Source organism: Pocillopora verrucosa, chromosome 7 (genome assembly GCF_036669915.1).
Source record: "Pocillopora verrucosa isolate sample1 chromosome 7, ASM3666991v2, whole genome shotgun sequence".
Classification (NCBI taxonomy): domain Eukaryota; kingdom Metazoa; phylum Cnidaria; class Anthozoa; order Scleractinia; family Pocilloporidae; genus Pocillopora; species Pocillopora verrucosa.
Genome location: NC_089318.1, coordinates 5,631,183 through 5,658,373, shown reverse-complemented (window position 1 = coordinate 5,658,373; position 27,191 = coordinate 5,631,183). Strand labels below are relative to the sequence as shown.

At 39.1% G+C, this 27,191-nt stretch overlaps 4 protein-coding genes across 4 annotated transcripts; all 4 read left to right on the top strand.

Annotated features, from left to right (window-relative positions):
* The first annotated feature begins 3,790 nt into the window (after positions 1-3,790).
* On the top strand, positions 3,791-4,845 carry LOC131799136 (QRFP-like peptide receptor). The gene has a single exon (XM_059116850.2). The coding sequence runs from the start codon at positions 3,830-3,832 to the stop codon at positions 4,721-4,723; it is 894 nt and encodes a 297-aa protein (XP_058972833.2). The 5' UTR covers positions 3,791-3,829; the 3' UTR covers positions 4,724-4,845.
* Positions 4,846-6,917: 2,072 nt separating this feature from the next.
* Positions 6,918-8,261, top strand: LOC131797988 (nociceptin receptor-like). The gene has a single exon (XM_059115682.2). It carries the CDS (start codon positions 7,161-7,163, stop codon positions 8,259-8,261), a length of 1,101 nt encoding a protein of 366 aa, XP_058971665.2. The 5' UTR covers positions 6,918-7,160.
* Positions 8,262-9,744: 1,483 nt separating this feature from the next.
* On the top strand, positions 9,745-18,256 carry LOC131795377 (L-asparaginase). The gene is made up of 12 exons (XM_059112979.2): positions 9,745-9,882; positions 9,997-10,153; positions 11,341-11,578; positions 11,970-12,053; positions 12,782-12,908; positions 13,543-13,655; positions 13,791-13,976; positions 15,142-15,255; positions 15,370-15,489; positions 15,755-15,850; positions 16,118-16,468; positions 17,104-18,256. Exons 1-12 carry the CDS (start codon positions 9,789-9,791, stop codon positions 17,296-17,298), a joined length of 1,875 nt encoding a protein of 624 aa, XP_058968962.2. The 5' UTR covers positions 9,745-9,788; the 3' UTR covers positions 17,299-18,256.
* Positions 18,257-19,096: 840 nt separating this feature from the next.
* On the top strand, positions 19,097-26,465 carry LOC131796003 (60 kDa lysophospholipase). Its single transcript, XM_066170089.1, is given in 11 exon segments — positions 19,097-19,591; positions 20,014-20,146; positions 20,149-20,170; positions 21,041-21,190; positions 21,532-21,661; positions 21,910-22,272; positions 22,888-23,001; positions 23,524-23,649; positions 24,335-24,430; positions 24,639-24,989; positions 25,154-26,465. Coding segments are annotated over 11 exon segments (2,082 nt in total). The 5' UTR covers positions 19,097-19,174; the 3' UTR covers positions 25,334-26,465.
* Positions 26,466-27,191: the final 726 nt, after the last annotated feature.

Here is a 27,191-nt window from a genome sequence, read left to right as displayed (position 1 = left end):
CTGTTCGGTTGGTATGTAATCGTTTCTTACTCACGGACGTTTCCTATGCTTAGGAAACTTTTTCTTGGTTTCTAACAATACCATGAAGACTTTGACTACACAGAAATCGATCGTATGCTCGGAATTGAAATATGTTTAAGTAACGACTCTAAAAGCGTTGTTCGTTTCTAACAACATGGGAAGCGTTCTCCGTTTCTCACAAAAAAATGAAGCGTTGTTCGTTTGGTATGTTCTCGTTTCTTACTCACGGACATTTCGTAAGCTTGGGAAACTCTTTCTTGTTTCTTGAAATGCCATGAAGACTTTGACTACACAGAAATCGATTGTATGGTCAGAATTGAAATATGTTTGAGTAACGACTCTAAAAGCGTTGTTCGTTTCTAACAACAGAGGGAAGCGTTGTTCGTTTCCATAGCAACAGATGCGCGGATGCAGCGTAACATACAATTCAAAAATTCGAATTCAAGATCAGTTGGCAGTTTTTTTTTCAGTTTATGCTAATTTCTAACGTTCACAAAAGCATAATTGTTATGAACTCTCTTGACACACGCTTTTCCAAGAATGTTTTTGAAGCCGTTCAAAAAACTCGCAGCACGTGTTTTATCGGGTCAAAAACCACTCGGCTACGCCTCGTGGTTTTAAACCCGATAAAACCCGATAAATTTTAAATTTAAATTAAATAAATAAAATTAAATAAATTAAATAAATTTAAACCCGATAAAACACTCCTGCTCGTTTTTTAAATATTACGTAAAGTTCTGTTGTGTCTATTTGTGACTTTCTTAACAATAACAGATGAAAACACCTGGTAAACGAATGTCGATTGTCACGTTCGACAAGTCTGTTAAAGGTAAAACGAGTAACATACAAATAAAATTAACTTGTTGCCTTGCGTAAGGTAAGTGTGATATTTTTAAGATAACAGTCTATTGTTTATGCTTGTGACTTTTTTCACAGTAGTAGTCTGACAGCATCATTTCCCTTAGGATCAGAATAGGCAAAAATTATGTAGTTGTGCTCTGTTTCCTCTGGCGGTCGCATTTATATTTTGATCCGATCAAAGTATATATGAAGGGGGTAAAGCTAGCTACAATACGAATACGAACTGATCAAAGCGAGCATTTATCCTTACATTGAGTGTAATGATGATTTAGACCACGCCAAGAAGCCCCACAGTGCGACGATTACGGTCGATCATATGGCCTTTCTGGCCATATGATCGATTTCTGGGTAGTCAAAGTCTTCATGGCTTTGTTACAAACCAAGATAAAGTTTCTCAAGCGTACGAAATACGAGTAAGGAACAAGTACATACCAAACGAACAACGCTTCATTTTTTGGTCAGAACGGAGAACGCTTACCTTTGTTGTTGGAAACGAAAAACGCTTTAAGAATCGTTACTCAAACATATTTCAATTCCGAGCATACGATCGATTTCTGTGTAGTCAAAGTCTTCATGGTATTGTTAGAAACCAAGAAAAAGTTTCTCAAGCTTACGAAACGTCCGTGAGTAAGAAACGATTACATACCAAACGAACAGCGCTGCATTTTGTTACTGGTGTTATGGCGAGTGCTTTGTGTTACGAAATTGAGAATTGAGGAAGTTTCTAGAACGCTTAGTCATGCTGACTCATTGATAACTCTTAATGGAACTTTCTAGAACCCTTAGCCAGCATAATTTCTTATTATGTAATAGCAATGTAAAGGCCTATTTACACGGTACGACTTTGTCGCATGCGACAAGCTTACGACAGGCCTACGACACGCCTACGACACGAATTGTATTGTGTAAATCAAACATACCACTCGCTTACGACTGTCGTGCACGTCACGAAAAATGTCGTAGGATTTTAAAACATGTTTTAAAACGCTGCGACAATCGTAGCCGAAATTGATAGAAAATGACGTATTTTGTGACAAATTTCTACTGAGTAGGGGAGGAAGGTGAAATTTTCTTGCGTCAAAATGGCGGAGGAAGTCGCCTCCGGAAAGTCGAAGACTGCTTCCAAAGCGAAAAATACATTCTCAGATGAGGAAACAGAGAATATGATATCACTGTGGAGCGAGGAAGAGGTTCTTTTCCTTCTCTTGCAAATTATTGAAACAATGACCGCGGCCGAAACGAGTGGAATTGCACGCGATTTTGGCATGTCGTAGGTGAAAATGTCGTGCGCGTGTAAATTGTCGTAAGTCATGTCGTAGGCCTGTCGTAAGCTTGTCGCATGCGACAAAGTCGTACCGTGTAAATAGGCCTTAATGTTACTAAAAATAGTTGTATTACAGATCTCTGGAATGTTCTAAACCATTTTGTAAAACATAAATAAGGAGTGGCGATTAGTTATAGATAGCCTTTTCTTGAGTGAGCCTTTCTTTGAGAGCAAAGCTAGTGTTAGTGCAGAGCCGGAGAGCGTGAATCGTTGGGATTCTTTATTGTTATTGGAATTGTCAGCCGTGTGGAAGGCTACGTTGGAGAAGAGTTGGGTAGATATCGATAAGTTTCAAGGATCTTCGAAGAGAACTGTTAGTTGTGCAGTAGTGCACTGAGATTATAGTTTTATAGAGGGCTCTAAGATAAGTGAATAGTTATTGTGCTAGTTATTGGTACCGCTCCGTAGTAAGATAATAACGTCACTGAATAAAGTAGTTGAGTTGGTACGAGTTGTAACTTTCTGGCGGTTGAGAAAATACCGTAACACTGGAAACGAACAACGTTTCCCTTTGTTGTTAGGAACGAACAACACTGTAAGAATCTTCATGGTGTTGTCGGAAACAAAGAGCGCTTTAGTGATAAAAAATTTCTCCACCCTATTGCCTTTTTTAAAGTCTAAAATTCTGATCTTTTTAGTATTTGTTTCTTCGGGCGACTTGACTTTTTTTTTCGGACGACATTACTAAAATGTCGGGCAACATGACTCAGGTTTCGGGCTACGTGACTTCGGGCAAGATGACTCTCGGGCGACTTGACTGTAAACCTTTCCATCTAGACTAAGTTACCAACATGAACGGTTGCAGTGACAAACTCCGCAAAAGTTCTTGATATAGCCCACTGAGTGAAATTGAAACTATCCTGCAGATGTTACTTTTAATAAAAATGACTTTGAAAAGATAACGACTTCTTCGAAACATTATCAAACCGACTTTTCTATATTTAAGGATAGTTTACGCAATTGCCGCTAACTACCAACGTGATGAATAATTCATTGACGTTTGTGCATGTGGGTGACGCCTTAATTCTCAAGTTCCTAATGATTAGAAAAAAATTGTCTGAGGTCGTCTGTAGGAGATTGTATTATGGTTTTAAAAAGTAATTTTCGGCTGTCATAAATGGCCACGGGTAACCAACCATCCACAAAAGCAGGCGATGTCAACCAAAAAGGGGTGAAATTGTAAAAATAAAACGACTATCCATTAGCCGAGCTCGCGTGAAAGTCTTTTTTGACGTTGTTTGCGAAACTTCTGTCCGTAACTATTTCAATCTGCGTTGTTTTGTATTTAGAACGGAAGCGACGACGGCAAGTTTTTATATTTCGTTCAATTCGATGCAATGTTGCCTCCACAAGTCCAAATAAGGAGAGTTTTGACCCCTATATTTAGCATTCGAGCACATCTGTATTTCGATATCATATATTTTCAGAGTAAATATTGGTCGATTTTTTAATTAGTGCTTTTGTTTGCATTCATCTCACCATATTAAAAATGATGAGATTAAATTGTTAGCGATAGTTTGCAGGCTATTAACATAACAGATGATTTATTGATCTTTTTCAGAGAGGAAAAAAAATTGTAAAACTTCCTGTACGTGTCTACTGAGCGGATGTTTCGAACACAACATGGCGACTTCAGATGAGGAGTCTCTTTGCAAACTCCCACTCGGATTCGCTGGTGAAATCGTGACAACGGTTTTGTACACCTCGCTTACCATCATCGGATCGTTGGGAAACATATTCGTGATCCTTACTATCCACCGGACACCAACTTTGAGGAACGTGTGCGGAATTTTAATAGCAAATGTCGCTGTGTCTGATTTGATGGTGACAGCAGTAGTAATGCCTCTTGTAGTGTATGTCCTAATTCAGGGGTTTTTTGATAAATGCATAATCCATGCTCCGATTTTCGCTGCCTGGGTAATAGCACTTTTCTCTGCCAGTTCCTCGCTACTGACGCTAACTACCCTCAGTGTGGATCGCTGCTTTGCCATCTGCCATCCGATGAAACACAAAACGATTGTAACTGTATCAAAAGCAAAGATAGCCATCGCAATGACATGGATAGCATCTTTGACCCTCCCTCTTTTAGAGACATTCTATACCGGATCAGCCCTCGCCAAATTTCTTCAGGTCATTGGATTGGCTTGCTCGTATTCGGTCATAATCGTCAGCGGTATTTTTACAATCAAGAATGTTCGCGCCAATTCAAGACAAATAGGATCACTTCACCAGGATCAAGGAACATCTCGCCTCGCCGCAGATTTGAGCCAGAGGAACAAACAAGTCGCCAAGACGATTGCACTCGTTGTAGTCGTCTTCACCCTGTGTTGGATCCCGATCGCGTATCTTACAGGTATTGAGATCGGTGAGGACAGGAATAATAGAATCTATTTCTGGTTTGCTACAGTGGGACTCGCTAACTCAACAGTAAACCCGTGGATTTATTTCTGTCGGCAGCCAAACTACCGCAAAGCGCTAAAATCTTTGCTCAGATGTAAACGAGGTGCATCTAACTAGCTCCAACACATCTAGCTATGAACAAGTTCAGATAAATGAGTGTTGCATAAAGGTAACACCTGTTTAGCGATGTTAAGTTTGAGGGCTCCCATAACCTTTTGGCGGGATAGTAATTTGAAAGTGATAGGAAAAGTTAGAGGTTATTCACTTCCAGTTTCTAATTCTCAGTTTATACCAATTTTCAATTGAGTGTCGAAAGTAATCCATGCTTGTAATGGTATTGCTTTACTTCGCTCTATGATTGGTCCAGAAAATTCTTGCCACTTTCTAAACCAATCAGATGCAAAACTAAAACGACTTGACCGCCCGCGTTTTCCCGCGCTTTAGGCAGTTTGATTGTTTTAACTCTGTGTTTTAATTGGCTCTTATGGGTATTGTCTTCTAATTGGCTTCCGTGATCACTCTAGTAGTGGTTTAACAACACTCAGCCGAAAAGCACTCTATTTTTCTCTATTCCTAAAATGATCTAACTACACTTAAACGATCAATTCTTCATAGCTACCCGAAAACCCACAAGCAATATATTTGAATCTAGACTGAAATTTTTTTTTTAACGCACGGTTCCATTGACAATTAAATTGCAAAGTTTTGGATTATGTTCCAAAGAATATAAAGTGATGTTGCAGATGTCACTCTTATCAAAAATAACTTTAAAAAGATGACAATCTCTCCGAAACGTTATTTTGAGGATATTTAATTTTTAGGCTAAAGATTAACACAGTAAATAATTGATTGACGTTTGTGCTTGGTAGTGTTATTAAAAATTGTCCGAAGTAGTCTTCAGAAGATTGTTTAAAATGATTTTTAAAGTAACGTTTCAGACGAAACCAAGGGCCATTCGGCCGTGACGGCAAAATAAACGATAAAAGTACGAAATAGGAAAAAAATAAAATGACCGCACTATTTTTGCGCTCAATTCAACTCAAGGTTGCCCACAAGTTCTGAAAGAACCGATGTTCAGAAAGTAAATACACCGATAGATTTATTATTTTTCTTTTTAAGCGATACTTTCGTTGGTTTATATATATATAGACACCGAAAGGTCGATCACTCATCTCTTATGCTGGTCCACAACGAACTGCCTCTCACGGTTATTTTGGTCATTTACATATGTAAACCTTTCGGTGTCGTCTTGACGCAATTTTTACCCTGAAAGTTGTCAGAAAGAGCTGTCAGAAATAATTTTGATAAAAACTGTTGATATAGAGTTGAATTATTGTATTAGAGAAAAAAAAAAGTAAAAAAGAAATTGCTTTCAGGTTGTAGCTTCCAGTTTCACATGTTTGGGAGGATCCCCAAAATGTCATCCCATGAAAATAACATGTTGAATTGATTGACACCTGTCTGAGGGAAAACGAAATTTGTAAAACTTCGTGTGTACTTACCAGATGTCTTCGCTTTGATCAGTCAATAAGACGCCTTCTGTGAACTGAATAAAACGTCTTTTTTTTTTTCAGGGGAATAAACAATAACTCTTGCAACTTTAATTTCCTATTCAACAGATAAAAGGAAAGCGTTACACGCCGACAATTCACAAATTAAAGATTCGGATACGATCCTTTTTTTTTACTTTTACAAAACAGCGTGAAAGGATGTCTCCAGGTGTCCGTAAAGCATGTTTTTTCTTTTTTTGTATGCATACAGGATCTCTGTTCATCAAAGCACAACTTTTTCAACGCGGTTAGAATAGAAGACGGAATACAACAACACTCTGATAGTGTTTTGGTAGGCGCATAGAGATATTGCTCCCCTGAGGTATGTAATGGAAATTCGGTTGTAGTTTACAAATGTTCTTAAGAAGCATTTGAGGAAAGGAACACAGTTAAAAAATTAATCTTTAAATAAAAAAAAATAAAAAAAACGGAGTTTTTCTCCGAACCAAAACCGATCTGTTGTGTCATAATTTTCTTTAATCTGAGGTATCATTTACAAAGGATGCAAAGGAAATATTCCCTGTACGCTCACACATCAAATTATATCTTATCATATGCAAAGCGGCAATAAATTTAAGTCGCCCGATACCGTTCCAACGACGTTACATCGGGAAAAATTAAAGAACTTTGAGATAAAAGCATTCAAAGCAGGCATTGCTCCCTGCCTCCGACATTTCTGCCGGCAAGTCCAACTTATCTTCTTTAGTAGTTTAGAAAAAAACAGTCATTAAGATAGACGGATATTTTTGCTTCGTAAAAGCCAGAATTAAGAGGCGTTCGTTTCCTTTGAAAAGCCTCGTGGAAGGATCGAGTGAGAGTCAAGGTCGTCTATCAGTCGATTTAAATCACAATACATAATATGATTTGTCAAGAGCTAAGAATCAGAGATAAGAATCAGTTCCTCCTAATGTGCTCGGTTACGGGCGTTAAACAAATCCGGCCACTTAACTAATAAAATTATTTCCGATCTCCCCGACGACCTGTGATGAATCGGTTTAAATTGAATGACCTTGTGCATTGCAGTTGCTTTTACTGTCTTACACTTTCAGCTGAAATTTTTCTCAAGCGTGCACGCGGCAAATTTAATGGTCAATTTTTTTCAAAACCGAGCAGTTATGGAATTTAACTCAACTATTCTGGGAAATCACCACTCTTTAGGAAATAGTGACTGTGGAAACAAAGATTTGATCAACACCAGTTCCCTGGATGGACTTTCTAATACAACCTTATGCCAAGATTTTTCGCTCACAACAACAGATATCGTTGTGGCCGTTTCCCTGTGCAGTATTTTGGCAATCGGTGGTTCTCTTGGCAACGGTCTGGTTCTGCTTGTGATTAGTAGAACGACAAATCTAAACAATAATTGTAGCGTGTTTATTCAGAACTTAGCTATTGCTGATCTTCTTGTCACTGTTGTAACAATTCCTCTGATCATCTCAGTGATAACAAAGGGCTTCGTGCCGATATGTTCTTGGAACGGTTCTTTAATGCTTGGTGCGATTGTTCTCGGCAGATACTCAGCGACGGCTTCATTGCTGATCTTATCGTCCATGAGTCTTGATCGGTATTGGGCGATCTGTCATCCCATTCATCACAAAGTTAAAATGACGTCCTCAAAACTGAGAGCAGTTCTCGTACTCATTTGGTTGGCTTCTCTGGTAGTTCCCATCCCAGAAGTGGTTGTTCCACGCCAAGGCCGATGGTCTGTAGTCTTAAAGCATGTGAAAAACTTCGGTGTCGCGTGCTGTTATATCGCCATTGTAAGTAGTGGTATTGCCATTTTTGTCAAAGTTGGTTGTGCCTCTCTTAAAATAGACGATTTGCACATAAACGCAGGCGGTAGACAGATGCATGCAGAGATACGTGAAAGAAATAAGAAAGTCGCGAAGACGATAGCTTTGGTTGTGTTTGTCTTCTCCGTTTGTTGGCTTCCAGTGGCCATCATCAGCACAAGATATATTGAGTACAACGAGCTTCATTTCTGGTCTGCGTTGCTTGGTTTGGCCAATTCTGCTTTGAATCCGTGCATTTACTTCTACCGACAGAAGAGTTATCGTCACGAGTTAAAAGTAGCCTTGGTCGCATTCTTTTCTGTTTCCTCCTAATCAAGCGCGCGGCGAGGAGTTTGAGTTGCGAGAAAACATGGGATTCCACGCGCGATTCACATTTGTCTCACGTCTCTCCTGCGTGACTACGGTAAAAAAGAAATAATGCGAAGAAGGTTAAGTTGAAAGAGATGATTAGTGCTACAGTAAGAAATTATTTTTTCTAAAAGAAAATTTTGTTAATACTGACTAATGAGACTCCCTCGTTCGTTGATTAAGGAGACAACTCCCCAACGCTCCCACTGCAAGGTGTCACTGGCATTTAGGGGTGGGTACGGATAGAAATAAGGGATGGTAAAGGGAACGAGAATATTTTTAGCGCCGTGTTGATGAAATTATAAATTTCAGCGCGGAAAAGGCTGAAAAAGCTTGGGCGTTGTTACAAAACTTGAGGTTATTTTCATGATTTAAGGATTCATTCGCCGCTATCCCTGTTGTTATGTTATGGCGAGGTCGCACGGAAGTTGTTTTCTTTGCCTTGCACGTGCGACAACAAGGATTATGATCAATAACCCTTATTTCGTTCTCGAGTGGGCGATGAGGGGTTGTGTGGGTGTCATCTAGATAGATAGATAGATAGATAGATAGATAGATAGATAATCTTTATTTTCCCACGGACACTTCATCAGCCATAAAAACATTCAAATATATAAACATGCATTAAATGGATAAGATACTATAAAAGCTATACTTAATGCACAAACCTAACTTAAGCTGCTTTCCACGAGTGCTGTGCCTGAACGTACTTCTTTAATTAAACGCTTAAATAACCCAAGGGACTCTGCTTGTCTTATGTCACGAGGAAGTCTGTTCCAAAGAGTGGCGCCACTAGAGCTAAAGCTATTTTTCTAATAGTCTGTGCGCGGCAAAGGAACATTAAGCTTATTCTCAGAGTCTCTTAGGTTACACGCAAGTTCTCGCCTTTCAAAGCTGACCTTTCGAGAGTTTTTCCTTCTTCAGAACGCTAATTCCGCCACAACTTGAAAGGCGCCTGACATGACAGGCTCGTGGAAGTGACTCTTTACCACAAGCAGATCACGTTGTGTGGTAGGCGAAAAATTAACAAATTGATATGGAAAAAATGGAAATAAAAAAACAAAACCCAAGTCAAATAAATGACCACGTTCTTAGGCCTGAAAAAATATTCGTTTGTGATTTCCTGTCATACGACGGCGCAGCATAAGATGGTCAGCAGTTTATACCATTAACGATTGGTTCGGCCCGCACACACCCCCCTATCCGCCCCCGAAAAATAATTTATTGAGATTTGAGAGAGCGTTTACTGCAAACTCTTTTCTGCAATTTTTTTCATCATTACATTACTCCCTATGTCGGTATATTACCATAATCTCGTTATACTTGATATTGTAGAATATAATACGGTGGTTGAAATTTTGTCGAGAAATGAAAATGGAAGATATGAGGAAGTAAGGTCGAAGCGACAGAAAAATAAAACGCATGCATCAGTCATGCAAAGCGGGCGTGATATAGTCGCGCGGGAGTCGGGAAGGTGTACGGCATTCAGTTATGGAGAGCTCTACCTTGCCAAAGCAAATTCGAGAAACGAAAGTTTTAGTTTTATACACAGGCGGAACGATTGGAATGAAGAAAACAGATGGAGGTAAAGGGCTGTCGAATAATTTCCCTCAACTTTTGCCTGGCGTCTCACGTAGTCAGACTGAACGTATGATAACCCAATGATACAATTAAATATGCTTTGTTTTACTTTGTTTAGGATATCAGCCGAAATCTGGCCACCTTCAGACGCAAATAAAGAGACTTCCTATGTTGTATGATGAGGATTATACAAAGATTGAACCAAAAGGAAGTCTTAAGTCTTTCAGCTGTGACAACACTGCCAGTACTTCACAGCTGGAAGAGTTAGCAATGCCGTAAGTCTGTTTATACATGTCTGCGTGTTCAGCTGTTTAATGATTTAGGCTTTTGTGATAAATGTTTTGTTTTCATACCCCGCTGATGTGTTCGATGTGTTCTCAGTGATGTTAATGATCGAGTAACAACAGTCGATAGAGGCATTGTAGAACTGTTTCATTAATTTAAATGTCGGCGTGGACAAACGGGAGTCAAAATCATTTTCTATAATCCTTTTTTAGTGGGCACCATTACGTAATCAAATTTTTTGAAACCTATGTCAACGATGCCTCTCAAAATTAACCAAGCTTACTTAGCTCCTAAAATTGTTTACTTAATCTTTGGGGTTCGATTTGTTTACCAACATGCGTGCGTGACTTGCTCAGGAATACACGTCATAGCTAAGTCAATGATTAAACCTCTGAACGTTAAATTTGTTCGGTATCGCAGCTGAAACCACATCGATTCTTTTGACAATGCTCAGTTGAAGAGACACTCTAAGATCGACAACGTTTCAACCTGAGAGGAGTTAGTTTTCTCAGCTAGAAATTATATTTGAAGGTGATACAAAATAACTTCTGAGAATCTTAAAGTTAGAGACTGTTCTATTGATGGAAAATTCTCTCATGAAACTATTGAAATTTCTTGTAATATTTTTCATATATCACAAGGTGCAAAATTCCTACTTTTGTTGGATTCTCAATTTGCTAGCCATGTTATTTAAATATTCTGACTTGATGTTAGTCCAGTGGACAAAAGTATATAGTGCCATAAATGGGAAAAGAGAGACATTTATTCAAGTGGGCATATAAAATGGTTAACAGGGGATTGGCAATGGGTTTCCAGACTCAAATTAACAATATGTTTATATATAGAATGATACATAAGCCATGCAGACAACAAGTGTAACAAGCAACCATGTCTTTAAGCACCATAGGCCTTTACTATGAAAAATGGGTGACATGTTAGCAGCTGATAAAAAATTATCTTAATTGTACATTCATGTAGTTAGACTTTTACGAGAGCTGGAAATCCTTAAAAAAAAAACCAAAAAAAAAAAAAACCAGCAGTTTGTGTAAATATAATCCCCCCTCCCCCTTTTAAAATTAGAATTATTTTAGTTTTCTAATAGGCTTCACTTTTAGCATGTCACAGAAAAGCTCTCCAAACATGCACACTCACTTGTTGCGTACCATTACTTAAACAGCATATCAGCTCATGGAGTGCGAGTATTATATTACATCAAAGAATACTTTCCCCTCAAAGACTCATCAAACATGACGATTGGAGACTGGGTGGAAATTGCACTTGATATTAAAGACAATTACAGTAGATATGATGGGTTTGTGGTAATACATGGAACAGATACAATGGCCTACAGTGTTTCTGCTTTGTCATTTATGCTGGAAAACCTTGGGAAATCTGTGATCTTCACTGGTTCACAGGTAAGATGTCCCACTTTTGAAATTTTCATTAACCAGTTAGTTTGCAAAGTGAGAGGGAAGGTCTGCAGAAAATTATGTCAAGTTTTTAGTGTGTATATTTTTTTCTTTGTGCATAGAAACTTTAGTGTAATGATGGTGGAATTAAGTTTTGATCTTGTAGTCTAACAGTTCAGAGCCCAGTTGTTCAAAGGGCAATTGATTGTATTCAAAAGATGAATGAGCATCCAGTGGATGTGTTAAAAAAAATATTATTACATTATCTACCATTTCGAGATTTTTGCAGTGGATGGAATTTTCCACCCTTCAAACATCAAGGGGCATGGAAAGGATGGTGATACTCTAGGTTTGTCTATCAATGACTTGTTTACTTATTGAATTTTTATTTTCCAAGGTTCCAATTTATGAGCAGAGAAATGATGGTCGTGACAACCTGTTAGGTGCATTGGTCATTGCTGGTCACTACATTATTCCTGAGGTTTGTTTTTAGCTTTGCCTCTGTTAAAGGAAATCTCTACTGGTAAACAAGGCACCATTGAATTATTGATAAAAATACTGTATCCTTATGGAGAATGTGGAAGCAATAAATGGTAATTATAGGTTTTAAATGTGAGACAAAATCAATGTGTAACAATTATTCACCAAAGGCAAAGTGAACATTGTTGAATTATGCCTAAGACAAAGTTGAGGGGATTATCGAAGAATCTTCACTGAGCCTGAGCTGAATAATTGTTTTGGTATAACTGCGCTGGTGCTTTTGAATTCTGTTGCAAATTCATTTAATTTTTAAATTAAAATTGTAAGTTCTGTTACAATTATTTTAAAGAGTTATTCATATTGAAATAGCAGTGAGTTTCCTCTACAATTTAACAGGTTCATTTAATTCCATCAACAAAAACTCTACATCTTTCTTTTGAAAGTGTTATGCCAAACTTAATAGCATCTTTGCCCTCTTTGGAATTGAATTTTCTTCTATCATGTCCATTCACTTCCTTGGTAACATTGACAAAACGCAAGGCAGCCATTTTGAAATTAGGGCTCCCACTATAATCACCTTGCGTTGGGTGATAATAGCAAGATATGATGCAATCCTTAACCAATAAGAGTGCGCATATCTCTATGATCACTGGAGCAATTGTTCTAAAATGTTATTCTTTTTTTATTTCTCTTTTGTTGGGAGAACTGAGTTTGTTTTTTCTATGCCAGGTTACTCTGTTTTTTGCTGGATGTTTATATCGTGGTAACCGTTCCACCAAAGTGAGTGCTGGGAGCTTTGATGCCTTCACCTCCCCAAATCTTCCTCCCCTGGTAACCATGAAGGTGAAAATTGAAGGTAAAATCATTTATAATCCTTAAAACTGTAACATCAGTATGCATATTCTCCATACTGTTCTGTATACATTTCCTAAGGAGCCACCACAAGGAGAACTTGTTTAACAGTCATGAGCTTCTTTGGCTGGTGATCATTTCCTTTTATTCTTGTGACTTCAGTGTTTGATTCAGGGGTGATATTGTAAAGGAAATTAGATGCTCGTCACCTAGGAGTCACATGGTTATCAATGAATCTTTCAGATGCATCTTACCTTGAAAATGTTTACGAAAATGTCAATCATTCCTTTTGTTCAAGGAAACAGACAGAAATGTTTTTGATTAGATTGCTGAGTGCAAGTGCATTTTCATCTGTAAAATGCAGTATACGGTTGTCATTTCTCTGGAGGTGCTAAAAACTAGTTATCAGACAACCTGATTTATGTAAAATAAATGAAATTCTTTAAACATTTTTACAAATACTTGTCTGAGTGGTCCATAGTCATATTTCCCACATCCCTTAGTTCAATTGCTAGGAGATAACCATTCTATAATTTCAGATTTTTTGTAAACCTCTGGTCAAATATGTTATGTCTTGTGATGTTACATTCTGACTGCGATGTTCCCATGCCTGGTATGACTTTCTTTAACTCTTACAGTGCAGTGGGATGCAATATTCCGTTCAAACAGTGTTAACAAGTTCACAGTTTGTTCTAACATGAATCCCAACATTGGACTGCTTAGGCTCTTTCCAGGGATTACATCTGAAACTGTAAGTAATGACAGTAATCATGGAATTCCCATCAACAATCTTTGGTGCTCAAATATACACATGTACATATTTCATACACATGCACATAAGTGTTAGATTGATGAATGCCTTTTTTATTTTATTTCTCTTCCTCAGGTGCAAGCATTTTTAAAACCACCCATGCTGGGTGTGGTCCTGCAGACGTATGGGTGTGGAAATGCACCTAACAACCGTGAGGACATTATTTCTGAGATAAAGAAAGCTACTTGCCGAGGTGTATTAATTGTCAACTGCACACAGTGTCTCCATGGTCCTGTGGTTGATCAATATGCCACAGGAAAGGTAAGAAATTGAAAACTAGAGTTACATGTTTCTCTTTCACATTTACGTTGTCACCTCTCAAAAATCTAGGGTTGTAATGAATTCAGGTTTAGAAGCATTCTGACCACCTTTTTTAGTCCTTTAACTCCCAAGATCTGATCGTTAATTTTCCCCTCTAGATGTTACACATTTTCTTGTAAATTAGTCATGAGAATTTCGTGTTAGATCATGATAACAACTTCTACCGAATAAGTTTGAGTTTTCTCATCACCTGTGTAAAAAATCCATTTACGAAAAAAGAGACTAGAGTCCAAACTCCGTAGAAAATATGTATTAAACTTGTTGAATGAACCACAACATTTGGCTAAAATAAAAATTCCGTAACTTCTTTAAATTCCAAACAAAGGAGTAACAAACTTACGCAAACGAAAGCTCAAAAACAACTGATTAAAACTCCGCGAAAACAAAACTAAAAGTACGCGAAAAATGTCCACGTCAGTTTTCCATTGTCAAGGTTAAAGTTATTGCGCCGCGCGTGAATTCAAAAGGAATACGAAGCGGGGAGGGGAAGAGAAAAATTGTTTCTTGAAATTTAGAAAAACGATAGAGATTTTCTACAACCTGTTTGCTTGATAATGTATGGATTTTATGATGAGAAGTTATGGAGTATGTTAGTAACTTCTGGGAGCTAAATGGTTAATGATTGTGGATAATACGTAGACTACGAGTGGTACCTCCTTTTCGGCGAAAACAATTTTAAAAAATTGATCTTAGCGCACCGTAGGAAGCTCTTAGAGTGACGTCGATGCGCCGCGGGGGCGCCTTGGAGCTGCTGCGGTGCATCGACGTCACTCCAAGAACTCCTCGCGGCGCGCTAGTATCAACTTTTCTTGACCGATATTTTTGATTCGCGCAACGGAGTTCGCCGAGAAGGCGGGACTGTTCGTAGTCTGTATAATACAATTGGTTTTGGGACAAGGAGGGGTCACAGCGCAGATCCCCCAAAGCCACGCCCTCGGTGATGGGAATGTGCTTGGAGTGGAGAATTTACCGCATTTAGGTGAAGGTAGAGTTTAATTGAGAAGGGGTATACAGGATAGGAAACCTCAGTAGTAAGGCCACTGTATTCATTTGTATCAATATCTCAGCTATAATTGTTGTTATTGGTGACGTATTTTTTTATTAGGTGTTGTTAGATGCAGGGGTGATTCCTGGCTCAGACATGACACCTGAAGCTGCACTCACTAAACTTTGTTACGTGTTGGGAAAAACGGAGCTCAGTTTGAATGAGAAACGAGAGGTAGCGTATGTTACCAGGTGTATGACCACTTCAGTTTCAATCTGGTCTTTCTTCGTTTTAGTTTTATTCTGTTAAATGCCATAATTTTGTGACTTCTTTTTCTTTTTTTTTTAGTTGATTCGAAATAATATTCGCGGAGAACTCACCGTCGCTCATACAAGGGAACAGTTCTCTCTCAAAGACAACTCATTCATTGCTGCCGTAGCATCGTCATTACAGATCAGCTCCAGCAAGGTTATCGTTTTATTAGTTACCGTATTTCCTCGAATAGACGCCCACGTTCTTGTAAGTGCCCCCCTCCCCACCCCCACCCCTCGACCTCCACCTCCGAGTTAGCATCCACGGTCCACCTCTAAGCCGCATGTATTGACAAGGGTAATTCGTTTAACAATCAAAGCTTCATAGGTAGGTGATCATTTCCTTTATTGTTATGATCTTAAAATAAATGATCCAGCAGGACATGGAATACTTTTTGTACAAGTGTTAACTTTATTTTTAGGAAATGAAATTCATAAGGCAAGCTCTACTTCCTGTGCTCATGAGCTGTGCTACAAGTGCTGGGAATGTGCGGACAATGGAAGAACTTCTTAATCAGGTAGGGTATGCACATTATGTTGTCTGCTTTTGTCGCGCACCGATCCTCTTACACAACCACGACTGATTCGTACTCATTCCTCGTACAGCGAAGCGCCTTCCCTTCATCTCTTTTATCACTTGCTACTCTGACCCAGGAAACTCTCGGTTGTGGGGACGAGCGAGAGGGTGGAGAGAGTGAGCGAGAAAACAAAGTTTAGGGGGGTTAGGACTTCTTCCCAGACCCTTTCTGTTTCCTACTAAGATTTTCCCTCTCTTTTTTTTTAAGGGTGCTGATGTAAATGCCACTACGGACTACGATGGTAGGACTCCTCTTCATATCGCATGCGTAGAAGGCAACACGGAAGCGGTCGAATTTCTCCTGGCAAAAGGCGCAATTACGCAAGTGCGAGACAGATTTAAATGCTCCCCTCTGGACGATGCCATTAAATTCCGGCACAAAGAGATCGTTAAAACGCTTCGGAAAGCTGGTGCTCAGTTGATGAAATCTTCTATGGAGACAGCGGTTGAACTTTGTCGCTTGGCTGCGAAAAATCGAGTGGATGACTTACTCGTGTGGCAACTCGCGGGAGCGGATTTTAATGCGAGTGATTACGATAAAAGAACGCCTCTCCATGTGGTGAGTTCGGAGAAAAAATGTAGACAGTAAGAAAGACGCGCTCAAAGTTTTCGACCCTCAAAACTTAATTGATTTTGAATGTAATCTGGGATTTCACCGCCTTTGCATTTATTTGTGATTGGTGCAGAAAATTTGTGTCCTCCTTCTCGACCAGTCAGATGCAAAGCTAAATGATACCATTCGCGAAGTGGTCACCCGCGTTTTCCCGCGCTTTTTTCAAGCAGTTTTCTTGTTTTTACTTTGAGTTATCATTGACTCCAAGCGCTATGTTTATTTAATGTTTTTTTTTTTCTGATTGACTGTGTTGATTACCTCGGTTCCTTTTTTAAGAGGCTTAAAGAAAATGCGCACGGTGCTGAAACCATATCAGTGGTTGGGTCTCATTTCCTGCCGGGTTTGACCTTTTGACCCATTTGAGTGACTAACATCTACTTTCTCCTTACAACATCACCCCTGGATCACACATTAAGGTCATGAGAATAAAGGAAATGAACGTCACCAACAGAAGTTTTTGATTGTTAAACAAATTCTCCTTGTCAGCACCTTAAGAAATGTATAGAGAACAGTATGGAGAATATGCATACTGTTATCAAGGTATAAAGGGTTTAGACGTTTCTTCTTCTTCTGAATTGCAGGCCGTTTGCCGGAACAACGTAGAGACTGTTGCCTTCTTGCTGGAGCATGGTGTAAACCCGTACCTCCGTGATGTTTTCGGCAGCACTCCCTTGGACAATGCTAAGTCGTATGAATTGCACAATATTATCGATATGTTAGACGGATACTGCGGATTAAAGAAGTTTAATGTTCTCTCTCTAACTGAATCATCTTAAATAATTATTTTAACAGGTTTTTTGGAATCATCTTAAATAATTATTTTAACAGGTTTTTTTTTAATATGGGAAAAGAGCCTGTTCCAAGCTTTCAGTAAGTAGGCGGCTGAGTGAAAAAACCAGGGAGGCCTGGGTCAAGTCGCCGGAGAACGCTATTACGCGAACCGACCAAAGTCTCCCTCGTTCTTTAACACTTATCCGTTACTATCGCCTCGTTTCAGTTGCGCTTCATTTTACCAGCTGAACACCTGGAACAGGATAATGGACCGATAGAATTAAAGTAAATTTTTTTTTTTGAACAAGGAATATGTGTTAAAATCAGTTAAAGGGATCGTAGTACAAATGAGACAGCCAGAAGGCTATGTTTTCAATTGAAGAAAAATACGCGCGAGTGACTTAACATTTTATTTAGGAAGGAATGCAAGGTAGCCGCCTTTTACTTCTTACGCGATTGGCAAAGCAACAAAAACGATCGAAAACTGGTTTTCGGCAACGAGATGTTGAAAACGACTTTCGGTAACAGCCACTAAAAAACACCTGAATGATTTTTTTCTTTGCGATACTCATTCGAAAATTACTCTTTGGCTGGCAATATTGGGAAAATTATTTTAAGGTCATTTTAAAGGCTGTTATTTATTGGAGGGATAACTGAGCTCAAGATTTGGGTTTCGCCATTTAAGATATGACGATGTTATTTATTTTGTATATATTTTATATATATTTATAATATATCCAAAACAAACAAAAGCGTGAGGGGGAGGGGGCTGGATGCGCTCAGATAAATATTATTTATAAAAATTATCAAGTTAGTTATTCACATTTTGAGGGAGTATTATATGTTAGTGTTCGTGTTCATACAAACGCCAATCGCATTTTTGTTTGTTTTTTTAATGGGATAAAAAAAAACCTAAAGGCGAGGATTGTATTTTTGTAAAGAATAAGCTAAATAAAGGAAACTTATGGGTAACTATGATTCCTCTGTTCTTTTCTGAAAACTTCGCTTAAACTTACGAAATTAGTACATTGTTTCTAAGCTGACGTACCGAGCGTTAGCCCTTCGTCAGAGCGAAGGGCCTGGGGCTAACGCTCGAAGCGTCAGCTTTTAAACTCTTCACGGTGGCGATTTACATTACCACCTCAGTTGATAAAATCAAATTGTCTTGTTATACTCCCCCACCGACGCAGCAACACAGCTTCTTCAGAAAGTTACCCCCATTTTACGCTTGGAGTAAACGACCATGACAGTTAGGCTTGGTTATGTATTGGGAGATGCGAGTGCGAAGTAATGACAAAAAAGAAAAACAACAACAACAACAACAACAACAACAACGAACAGGCGTGCAGTTGTAAGCAGCACATGGTGAACTCATTCCTTATAATTAGTCAATTCCTTGTTACAGGCTTTAAACTGCACGTGACGTTAGTATCACGCGATACTGCAAGTCAAGAGATTTCGCTGCTCTTGCAACCTATGAGAGCTTGCGGGCAGAGTAAAAACGACCAGAGCAGTATTGCTGCTTCTTCCTAACATTTTGCATAACGTGAATTGACAAGAAAGCACGCGATAGTAACTGGATGGCCTCTCGAAGGTGTGTTGGTTGACCCACATCTTTCGGCCTATCCTGTTAGTTCAGAATAGAGCTACACACATTTCACACATTTCAAAAACCGATTTTCCTTTAAACACCCCAGCCTTGCATGATTATTTACTCTAGGTTTCTCTCCATTTTTTTAGCACCTACACCACCTCCCAATCCTCTCACGTCTTTAAATAAGGCTCGGTTGCTCAGCTAACAAAGATGGCGAGTTCCCGGGAAATCGAAGGTCATCGCCCCACCCGACGTACAAACTGTTCTATCGGTGATTTCGGAACGTTATGAGTGATCCTGTTAAAAAAATATCTACAAGCTCCAAGAAAAGCCTAAAAATACTTCCGGAATGCGGTGAAAATGACGGCATTGTTGTTACAACAGGTGGCTCAGAAAAGTGCGCAGTACCGTCGAGCACAAAACATCTTCCCTCGACTACAGCAGGGAAACAAACAATGCAGTCAACTTCCAGCTCGGACGCTGCTGACGGTGATGTAGCATTGAATAGGCGATCATTTCATGCACAGCTGTCTAGAAGTTTCTTTCAGTCGCGGTCTTCGAGTTCGTCCTCTGTAGATGGTGGTTCTTCAAGTCCGTCGAAAAGCCGTCTGGGCACGGTTCCTGTGGAGGATCCTATCACACACGAGAATGTTGTAAACAGTAAAGTTTTGTTGTTGTATACTGGTGGTGCGCTTGGATGGAAAGTAGATCCAAACCTAGAAGGTAAACATTTCAAAGTAAGGAATTATAAAATCATATGATGTGACCGATTGCTTTGCAAGGGGTCTTCAAGAGTGAGTTAGTAGATGGGAGAGGTTATGGCACAGTACAAGTGGATGGTGCTTTTACCTCACAGTGATAAGGATAAGAACCATAGGTGATCTCAAAATAGCATTACTTGAGGATTTTTTTGGAGTGACAATTATACCCCCCCCCCCCACCAAAAAAATAAACAAACAAATTAATAAAACAAAAACAAACAAAATTTCAGTTGGGTGGGGTAGTATTTGCTTCATTTTCAAAGGATTGTGACAAAGTTTGACGTGAAAGCTTACATCTAGATTTGGTGCAAGCCCATGTTCTGCATGTTGATAAGTCTCCTTGGAGTCAACTTGTTCCTGTAAAGTTAACCACTGATTTTTCAGGATTCCATCTTGATAAGAAAAATGTACTGAAAGAACTGAAGAAGCTCCCCATGATGCATGATGTGGAGTATGTTGACTACATCCTTAGCAATGTACTGGATGATATTCCAGAGGAGGGTCAGACACAATTGTGATGCCGTGAGTAAATGAGAAAATTTCAATTTCTGGCATTCATAGGCTCTCAAAATGAATACTCCTTATTCACTTTGACCCCAAAATACACTGAATAAAATGTATAATACTCTGAAAAATGCAAAACATGAGGGTAATTGTGAATGCAAATGGTTCACAAGGTGCTGTGGCTTATCTTAGTCTCTGTAATGTGAAAGGACTAGGAGTTGCCACTCCCTTGGATTGGATGCAAGTTTATTACAGGTTAACCCCTTAACTCCTTAGAGAGACTAGCCTTAATTTCTCCTTACAGTATCACACCTGAATCAAACATTAAGGTCAGGAGAATAATGGGGATGGTCAACAACTACAGGAGCCCTTGAGTTTTAGGCAAATTCTCCTTGTCAGCACCTTAGAACTGTACAAAGAACAGTATAGGGAATATTCATAATGATTTTAGAGTGTAAAAGGTGACCACCTAACATTTCATCAGGTTCCCCTTCATTTTGCCGGAACTCATGTACTCCTGAGATAGGTTGTACCATTTTATAATCCTGGGTGGAGTGAGACAGCACCTATTTGTACTCCTGGGTGGAGTAAGACAGTACCTTTTTATACTCCTGGGTGGAGGAAGTCAGTACCTATTTATACTCCCGGGTGAAGAGACAGGCAGTACCTTATTATACTTCTAGGTAGGGAGAGGTACCTCAAGAGTAACATGTCTTGCTCAACATAATGACATGGCGAGGTGTCAAACTTGTAGCTTTCAATACAGAGTGTAGAGTGGTAGCTGTTAATAAGGTTAGCAAGTCTGTTGGTAAAATGAACATTAGCAGATGAAGTGGCCAGGAGATTTGGCTCACCATACACTATTGTGTTTATTTCTAATCCGCTTAGAGTCAGCAAGTATGGAAAACGTGTGTTTGTTGATGTTCTTGAGATGAAAGAGAGTCATGTAGTTGTTCATTCAAAAGATCAAGACATTCAAGACTGGATCAATATTGCACTGCAAATCAAGGAATGTTATGCAAAGGAATGTTATCCAAAGTTGCAGATTAACAGACCCTGACAGTTGCACAATTACCTTTGTGAGCAAACAAACAAATTAACAAAAAAAACAAAAACAAAACCAACAAAAATGAAAAAAACAAAACAAAAACAAAAAAAACAAAAAAAAAGCCATAGTTTAATCCATTTACCCAATGTAAGTATACATGTTCTCCATACTTTTTTTCTATACATTTCCCAAGCTGCTGACAAGGAGACTTTCATGAACAATCAAGAGCTTCTTTAGTGGGCAATCATTTCCTTTTTTGGTATGAAATAGGTTGTTGTTCATTGTGGTAGTGGAATGATATTATAAGTTTGTTCTGTTGTCTCACGACAAGGTCACTTGATGTAGAATGCTGTGCCACAACCAACCATATAATGACATGCCATAACCAATCGACCCCATCACCTGAAGAAGACTTGCAGCAAGCAGTCGAAACGTTGCGTTCTACATCAAGTGACCTTGTCGTGAGACAACAGAACAAACTTATGATATTATTTCCTTTATTCTTGCCCACCCATGAAAACATACCTGAGTAAACCATTTGACCCCCAATATTGTTAAAATCAAAATAAGAAAAAATAGAGGCTATCATGTAAATTGTTAACCCTTTGCCGGCCCCTAACAGTGATGAGCATCTAATTTCTCCGTACAATATCACCCCTGATTCGCACATTACCATCATGAGAACAAAGAAAGTGACCACTAACTGAAGAGGCTCTTGATTGCTGAACAAATACTCTTAATCAGCACCTCAAGGAATGTCTGGAGAATATGCATACTGATGTCAGGTTGTAAAGGGTTAAACCAACAATTGGGTAAAAAGCAGCTGAGGTTCTTTGGATCGTTCATATCATTTTTCATTTCCTTTGCCCATTCTCCCCTCTTCCAGGTACATGCTTTTCTAGAGCCTCCAATCGAGGGAGTCGTTCTCGAGACTTATGGCAGTGGTAATGGCCCTGATTCACGAAAAGAACTCTTGGAGGAAATACGAGCTGCGGCTAAACGCGGAGTGATCATTGTGAATTGTACTCAGTGCTTGTACGGTCATGTTGTGGATTCGTATGCAACAGGCAGGGTATGACCTTGGTTTTAGAAAGAATTTCGATTCAGTTGTACTGCTATAATCAATGTAATCATTGTCATGGCAAATCAGAACAAATATAAATGTCACAAAGAGCCAATTAGAACTCAGGGTTAGAGCAGACGAACCGCCAGAAAGGCGAGAAAACGCGAGTGACCATGTCACGTGTGGCTTTGGTTTTCCATCTGATTGGTTGAGTGAATGGCGTAAGTTTTCTTTGGACCAATCAAAGTGCGCACTGAGAAATAACTGTAGAGCACCCTGCAACTCCCTTAACATTTGACGCTAATGTTTAGAGAGCGAAGTAAATAACAACGGGCAGTATTCATATTTAACAAGATGCCAGCCTGCTAAGCTTGCATTCAATTGAGTGTTTGGTGAAAAGAAAGGCGACTCTGTTGCGAAAAAAATGAGCTGTAAAGCTAATCTTTCTTCCGTCTACACAAAACTTTAATCAAGATGCAAAGGAACGGATGGGTTTCCGTTGTAGTAAGAAAATACAAACGAAATCCCCGCAATTACTTTCGACTTTCAATTGAAACTTTCTCCATCTATTTTCTAATTCGAGTAGGTTGCAGTAACTTCAAGCTGTATTTGCCTCTGTGTTAGGTTTTGGTGGAAGCTGGTGTGATTTCAGGAAATGATATGACGGTCGAGGCAGCGCTAACAAAACTCTCCTATGTACTTGGACATGATGAGCTCTCAATGGAAGAGAAAAAAGAGGTGAGGTTCTCATTTTGTTATGTTACTGTCATCTTTACTGGTAACGGAACGTACAATGACCTTATAGATTAAGTATCATGTCAAACTCCCAAGCAAGTGTTCTGGAGTTATTTCAGTTAACAAAAGAGAGTTTCTGCGGAATCATTTTACCTAGTAGTATTACTAGGTTTTGGTCAGACCCAACGGAACTTTGACAGCTGCACTGAAGGTTGTGAGAGGCTAGAGTCGTGATTGGAACATCTGATGTGGGGAGGGGGTGAGTAGATAAGTGAAAGGGGGGGGGAGGGTGGGAAAATACTCCCATCACAGTGAAAATATTTTATTGGTGTTGAGAATGACTCCGATTATCGTACTATTCAAAGTATGGAGGATTACTTCTTCAGTTTGGTCATGTTGAAAAAAGAAAAGGAAAACAATAATTGAAAAGTACCTAATGAAATTACCTTATTAGGTGAGAAAAAAGCCAGAACTTTGAAGCTTTTTTTAAGTAACCCGCATGTACTGTTCACTGTATGATTTCAGGTGATGAAAAAGAATCTACGTGGAGAGTTGACACCGTACAAAGACGAAAATATGCAACAGTTTTCTTTGCGGGACAATGAACTGATCGATGCAGTGGCTTCACATTTCAAAGTCGGTTCAACCGAGGTGAGTAAAGCTTAGATCTGCGTTAGTAATAAGCTCCCTACCACGCCTTTTTTTTTTGCCTTTTTTTTTCCTGGTATTTCTGAGTGATTTCAAGGGATTTCGAAAGTAGCTAGAACTGTTTTCGTTGATATCTCCCGATTAAGATGCTACATATAGATTTTGTTTTTGTACTAGGATGGTGTAACCAAGTATTTTCTACCTTATTATAGTGGACTGGAAGTGACGGACGACGGAAACGTTTTTGCGACTGAGAGTTTTCTCTTGAGCTACTTATATACATCGATAGTTCATTCATCAGGTCGTAATAATTAATTTCCTTACTCTTTTCCTTACTTAAGTTAAAGAAAGTTTACACACCGCCAGCCTGAAAAAAGACCTCATTTTGGCTTCTTACGCAACACTCCTATGCGTGACAAGAAAAGACAGCTGTGAAACCTTCTCTAAGTTCACTCTTAGAAGCACTTCCTTACCATTCCCTGGGTATTTCAATTTGTTTTTTACTCTCAGTTAACTGACTTGGAAATAGTACAATGTAACAAACTTTTAAGATGTAAAATCTAAGCCAATCACGACTTATTTAGGTGTTTCAACGGTGCGTAGCGGACGAAACTTAAATCGGGGTTGCTCTTGGCTTTTGGATTGGCATACTTACTGTTTTTCTGTGTCACACATATTTTCATTACAGGAAGTGAGGTTCATCAAGCAAGCATTATTTCCAGTGTTAATGTGTCACGCTGCAGGAAGAGGCGACATTGATGCTATGGAAGACCTGCGTCAACAGGTATATATCTGACGTTGGCGAGGATCTAAGTCCCGAACAATTGATTTCCTTAGTGACTTGGCCTTTGATGAAAAGCACTCATCCTGTGAGGCTAAGAAGCAGGGATGAAATATTGGCTTTAATGGAAGTGTTTTGTGCTTCAGAACCACGCTTGCAATCTAATTGGTTCTCTCAGCAACATATAATTTGTTTCGTATTTTGTTTACAGGGTGGTTTATTAAGCGCTGCTACAAGTCACGATGGCCGCACTCCGATTCATGTAGCATGCCTGGAGGGTCAGCTACAAGTCATTCGGTATCTTCTGGAGAAAGGCGCCTCGCCGCACGTTTTCGATAATCACGGACAAACACCTTTGCACGATGCCATTCGTAGTGATAACGAGGAGGCCATTTTACTTCTCAGGGAGTTTGGGGCTCATTTAGGGCCCACCACCGTGAACACGGCCCTTGAAATATGCTCCCTTGCCGCTGATGATAAGGTGGATAGATTGCGGGCCTGGCACTTAGCTGGAGTTGATTTTAATGTTGGTGATTACGACAGGAGAACGGCTTTACATGTGGTGAGTTTGTTCGATTATTTCTCTCATACTGAGGTAAAAGAGCTCAGAGCCAACTAAAGGAAACCGTCTGTCCCTCGTGTTGTTATAATGTTTGTTCAGTGGCTGAACGCACGCGAACGGTTATATACTAACGTGTTTTTCGCTTTTTTTTTTATTGTTTTTAGGCTGTTTGTCGAAATAATGTGAACACGGTTAAGTTTCTGTTGGAGTGCGGCGTTGATTTGAACTTGCGAGACCTTTACGGCTTTACACCGCTGAAAAACGCGGAGCTTTTTGAAAACAGAGAAATGATGGAACTACTCCAGTCGGCGGCAGAAAAGACAAATGACGCCGTTGACCAGTGAAGAGGAACAATGCAACTATGGAACGATATCAATTCAGTGTTAAGAGAAATCCAGACTTGAAGAGGCCAATTCTGAATTACCTTTGGCCTCTTTTTCAAAGCAAGGCCTGGTGGTCAGCCTTTCGTATAAAAATGAGTTTAATTCGGATGTGAACGAAAACCTGTAATCATATGAAAGTATAAGCACCAGGACTCGCTCGGAAACAGAGGCCAAAAGTAATTGGGTAATTGTTTTATGAGTCGCGCCAGCTTCTCAAGCGATCTATCTAATACTGAATCCAACCGCGACTTCGTCATCCGCGTTTTCCCGCCACTCTCACAGGTTACTTGTTATGACTAGGGGTTCTCATTGGCTCCATATTATATTTCCTTTGTTTTGATTGGCCGTTGTGATTGTTTGATTCAAGTTTGTGACGCTCAACTGGAAAGTAGTTTGGCTTGTTCAATTTCAGAAGAGAAAATCGCCTCGAGGGATCGTGTAAAACAACGTATACATGAAATTGTGGCTGAGATATGAAGTTTCCGAAATCGCGGAAGCTGGTATTATTTGAAACTTCAAACAGGAATTGATCCATTCTTTGCGCGGAATTTCGTACGGATCTTGTCCTTCGATAGACTTTAGCTTTTCGAGATACCTTTCCTTTGATTCTTTCTGCTGTAGATTTTCAAAATAACCGGGTAACAACCCTCGCTTCGTAGTCGCTTTCGCCGCCATGTTGTAAACAAACTGAAGCTTGTCCTCCAGTTCGCAATGTCACGTGATGTGACGTCACGCTTGAAATGGGTCTATATGAAAACATCTTGCCGTCTGCTTTCGATTGTTTGTGTATAAAGTGAATTTTTATTAATAATATTGAATATTTTTTAAAATTTTTTCTGCCATGAATTTAAATGAAAAAGACTGTTTGAAACTTCCATGCTACTTTTGTCAGGGTATTTTATTTATATTGAAAATTGATTTTCTGTTCCAAGAGTTATCTAGTTATCTATTTATATTGAATATTGATTTTCTGTTCTATGAGTTATCCAGTTGTGAAGTTTCAACAGTTTTGTGTCTATTGACGGTGAAAAGAAATAGTTGTCCTAGAGAGGGAGAGATAAAGTTGAAAATTGTTGACTTAAAATAAAAATCTTTGAACGATATTTTTGTTGTGTTTCACACGGAGAGTGATATGTAATTTGGTTCTCGAAGTATATTTCATCGTTCTTTGACTTCACGTGCTAGAAACAGAACAGCGATATTTTTAGAGGAAATGGCAGGTTTAACGTGAGCGGGTGTCGAGTAGTCAAACAAATTTAAGGCACTCCACGGCTCCTAGTGTTTAGTTTATGCTGTATTCAAAAAGCATCTTGACTTAAAATAAGCTTTGCTTTGTCCACGAACTTCTCTTACTTCTCTCAGTTACTTTTAGCTGGAAAAATTGGCTTCCATGTTATGATACGATTTGAAACAGAATGAAGCTTACATGGGCTTGTAACAAATCAACCCTTTCGCATTGATTTTCTTTATCAACATCACGAATGAGGAAACCCAATATGATTGGCAGTGATTCTAAAAATCGATTCTAATACAAAGCAAACCGAAGTACTAGTATGAAAACGACTAGGATCCTTCACCACTTGAACATGCCTTTTTTGGCTCAATTTTCGTACCCTGTAACATTTTTAATGTCTTTCCTTTGTTCAACAATGTACCACGAAATGTTAGTTGATATCGCTCTCTGGATTGTTGTTAATGTTTGAATAGAGTTTGAAAGTATGTCTGTAGGTAGGAATAAAGAGTCGAATTCCCTGTAGACTTTTGGTTCTTCGATAAAAAAAAATGAAAGAAAGAAAGAAAGACATGGAAAGGTCAAAAT

Bases quoted from the DNA above. Each gene is read 5' to 3' on its own strand.
- LOC131795377 (XM_059112979.2), top strand. From the start codon at position 9,789: ATGGAGAGCTCTACCTTGCCAAAGCAAATTCGAGAAACGAAAGTTTTA. The intron at 13,977-15,141 runs GTAAGAAATTGA...TTTTTTTATTAG, and splicing joins ATCAATATGCCACAGGAAAG to GTGTTGTTAGATGCAGGGGT. The intron at 16,469-17,103 runs GTGAGTTCGGAG...TCTGAATTGCAG, and splicing joins AAAGAACGCCTCTCCATGTG to GCCGTTTGCCGGAACAACGT.
- LOC131799136 (XM_059116850.2), top strand. From the start codon at position 3,830: ATGGCGACTTCAGATGAGGAGTCTCTTTGCAAACTCCCACTCGGATTC.
- LOC131797988 (XM_059115682.2), top strand. From the start codon at position 7,161: ATGACCTTGTGCATTGCAGTTGCTTTTACTGTCTTACACTTTCAGCTG.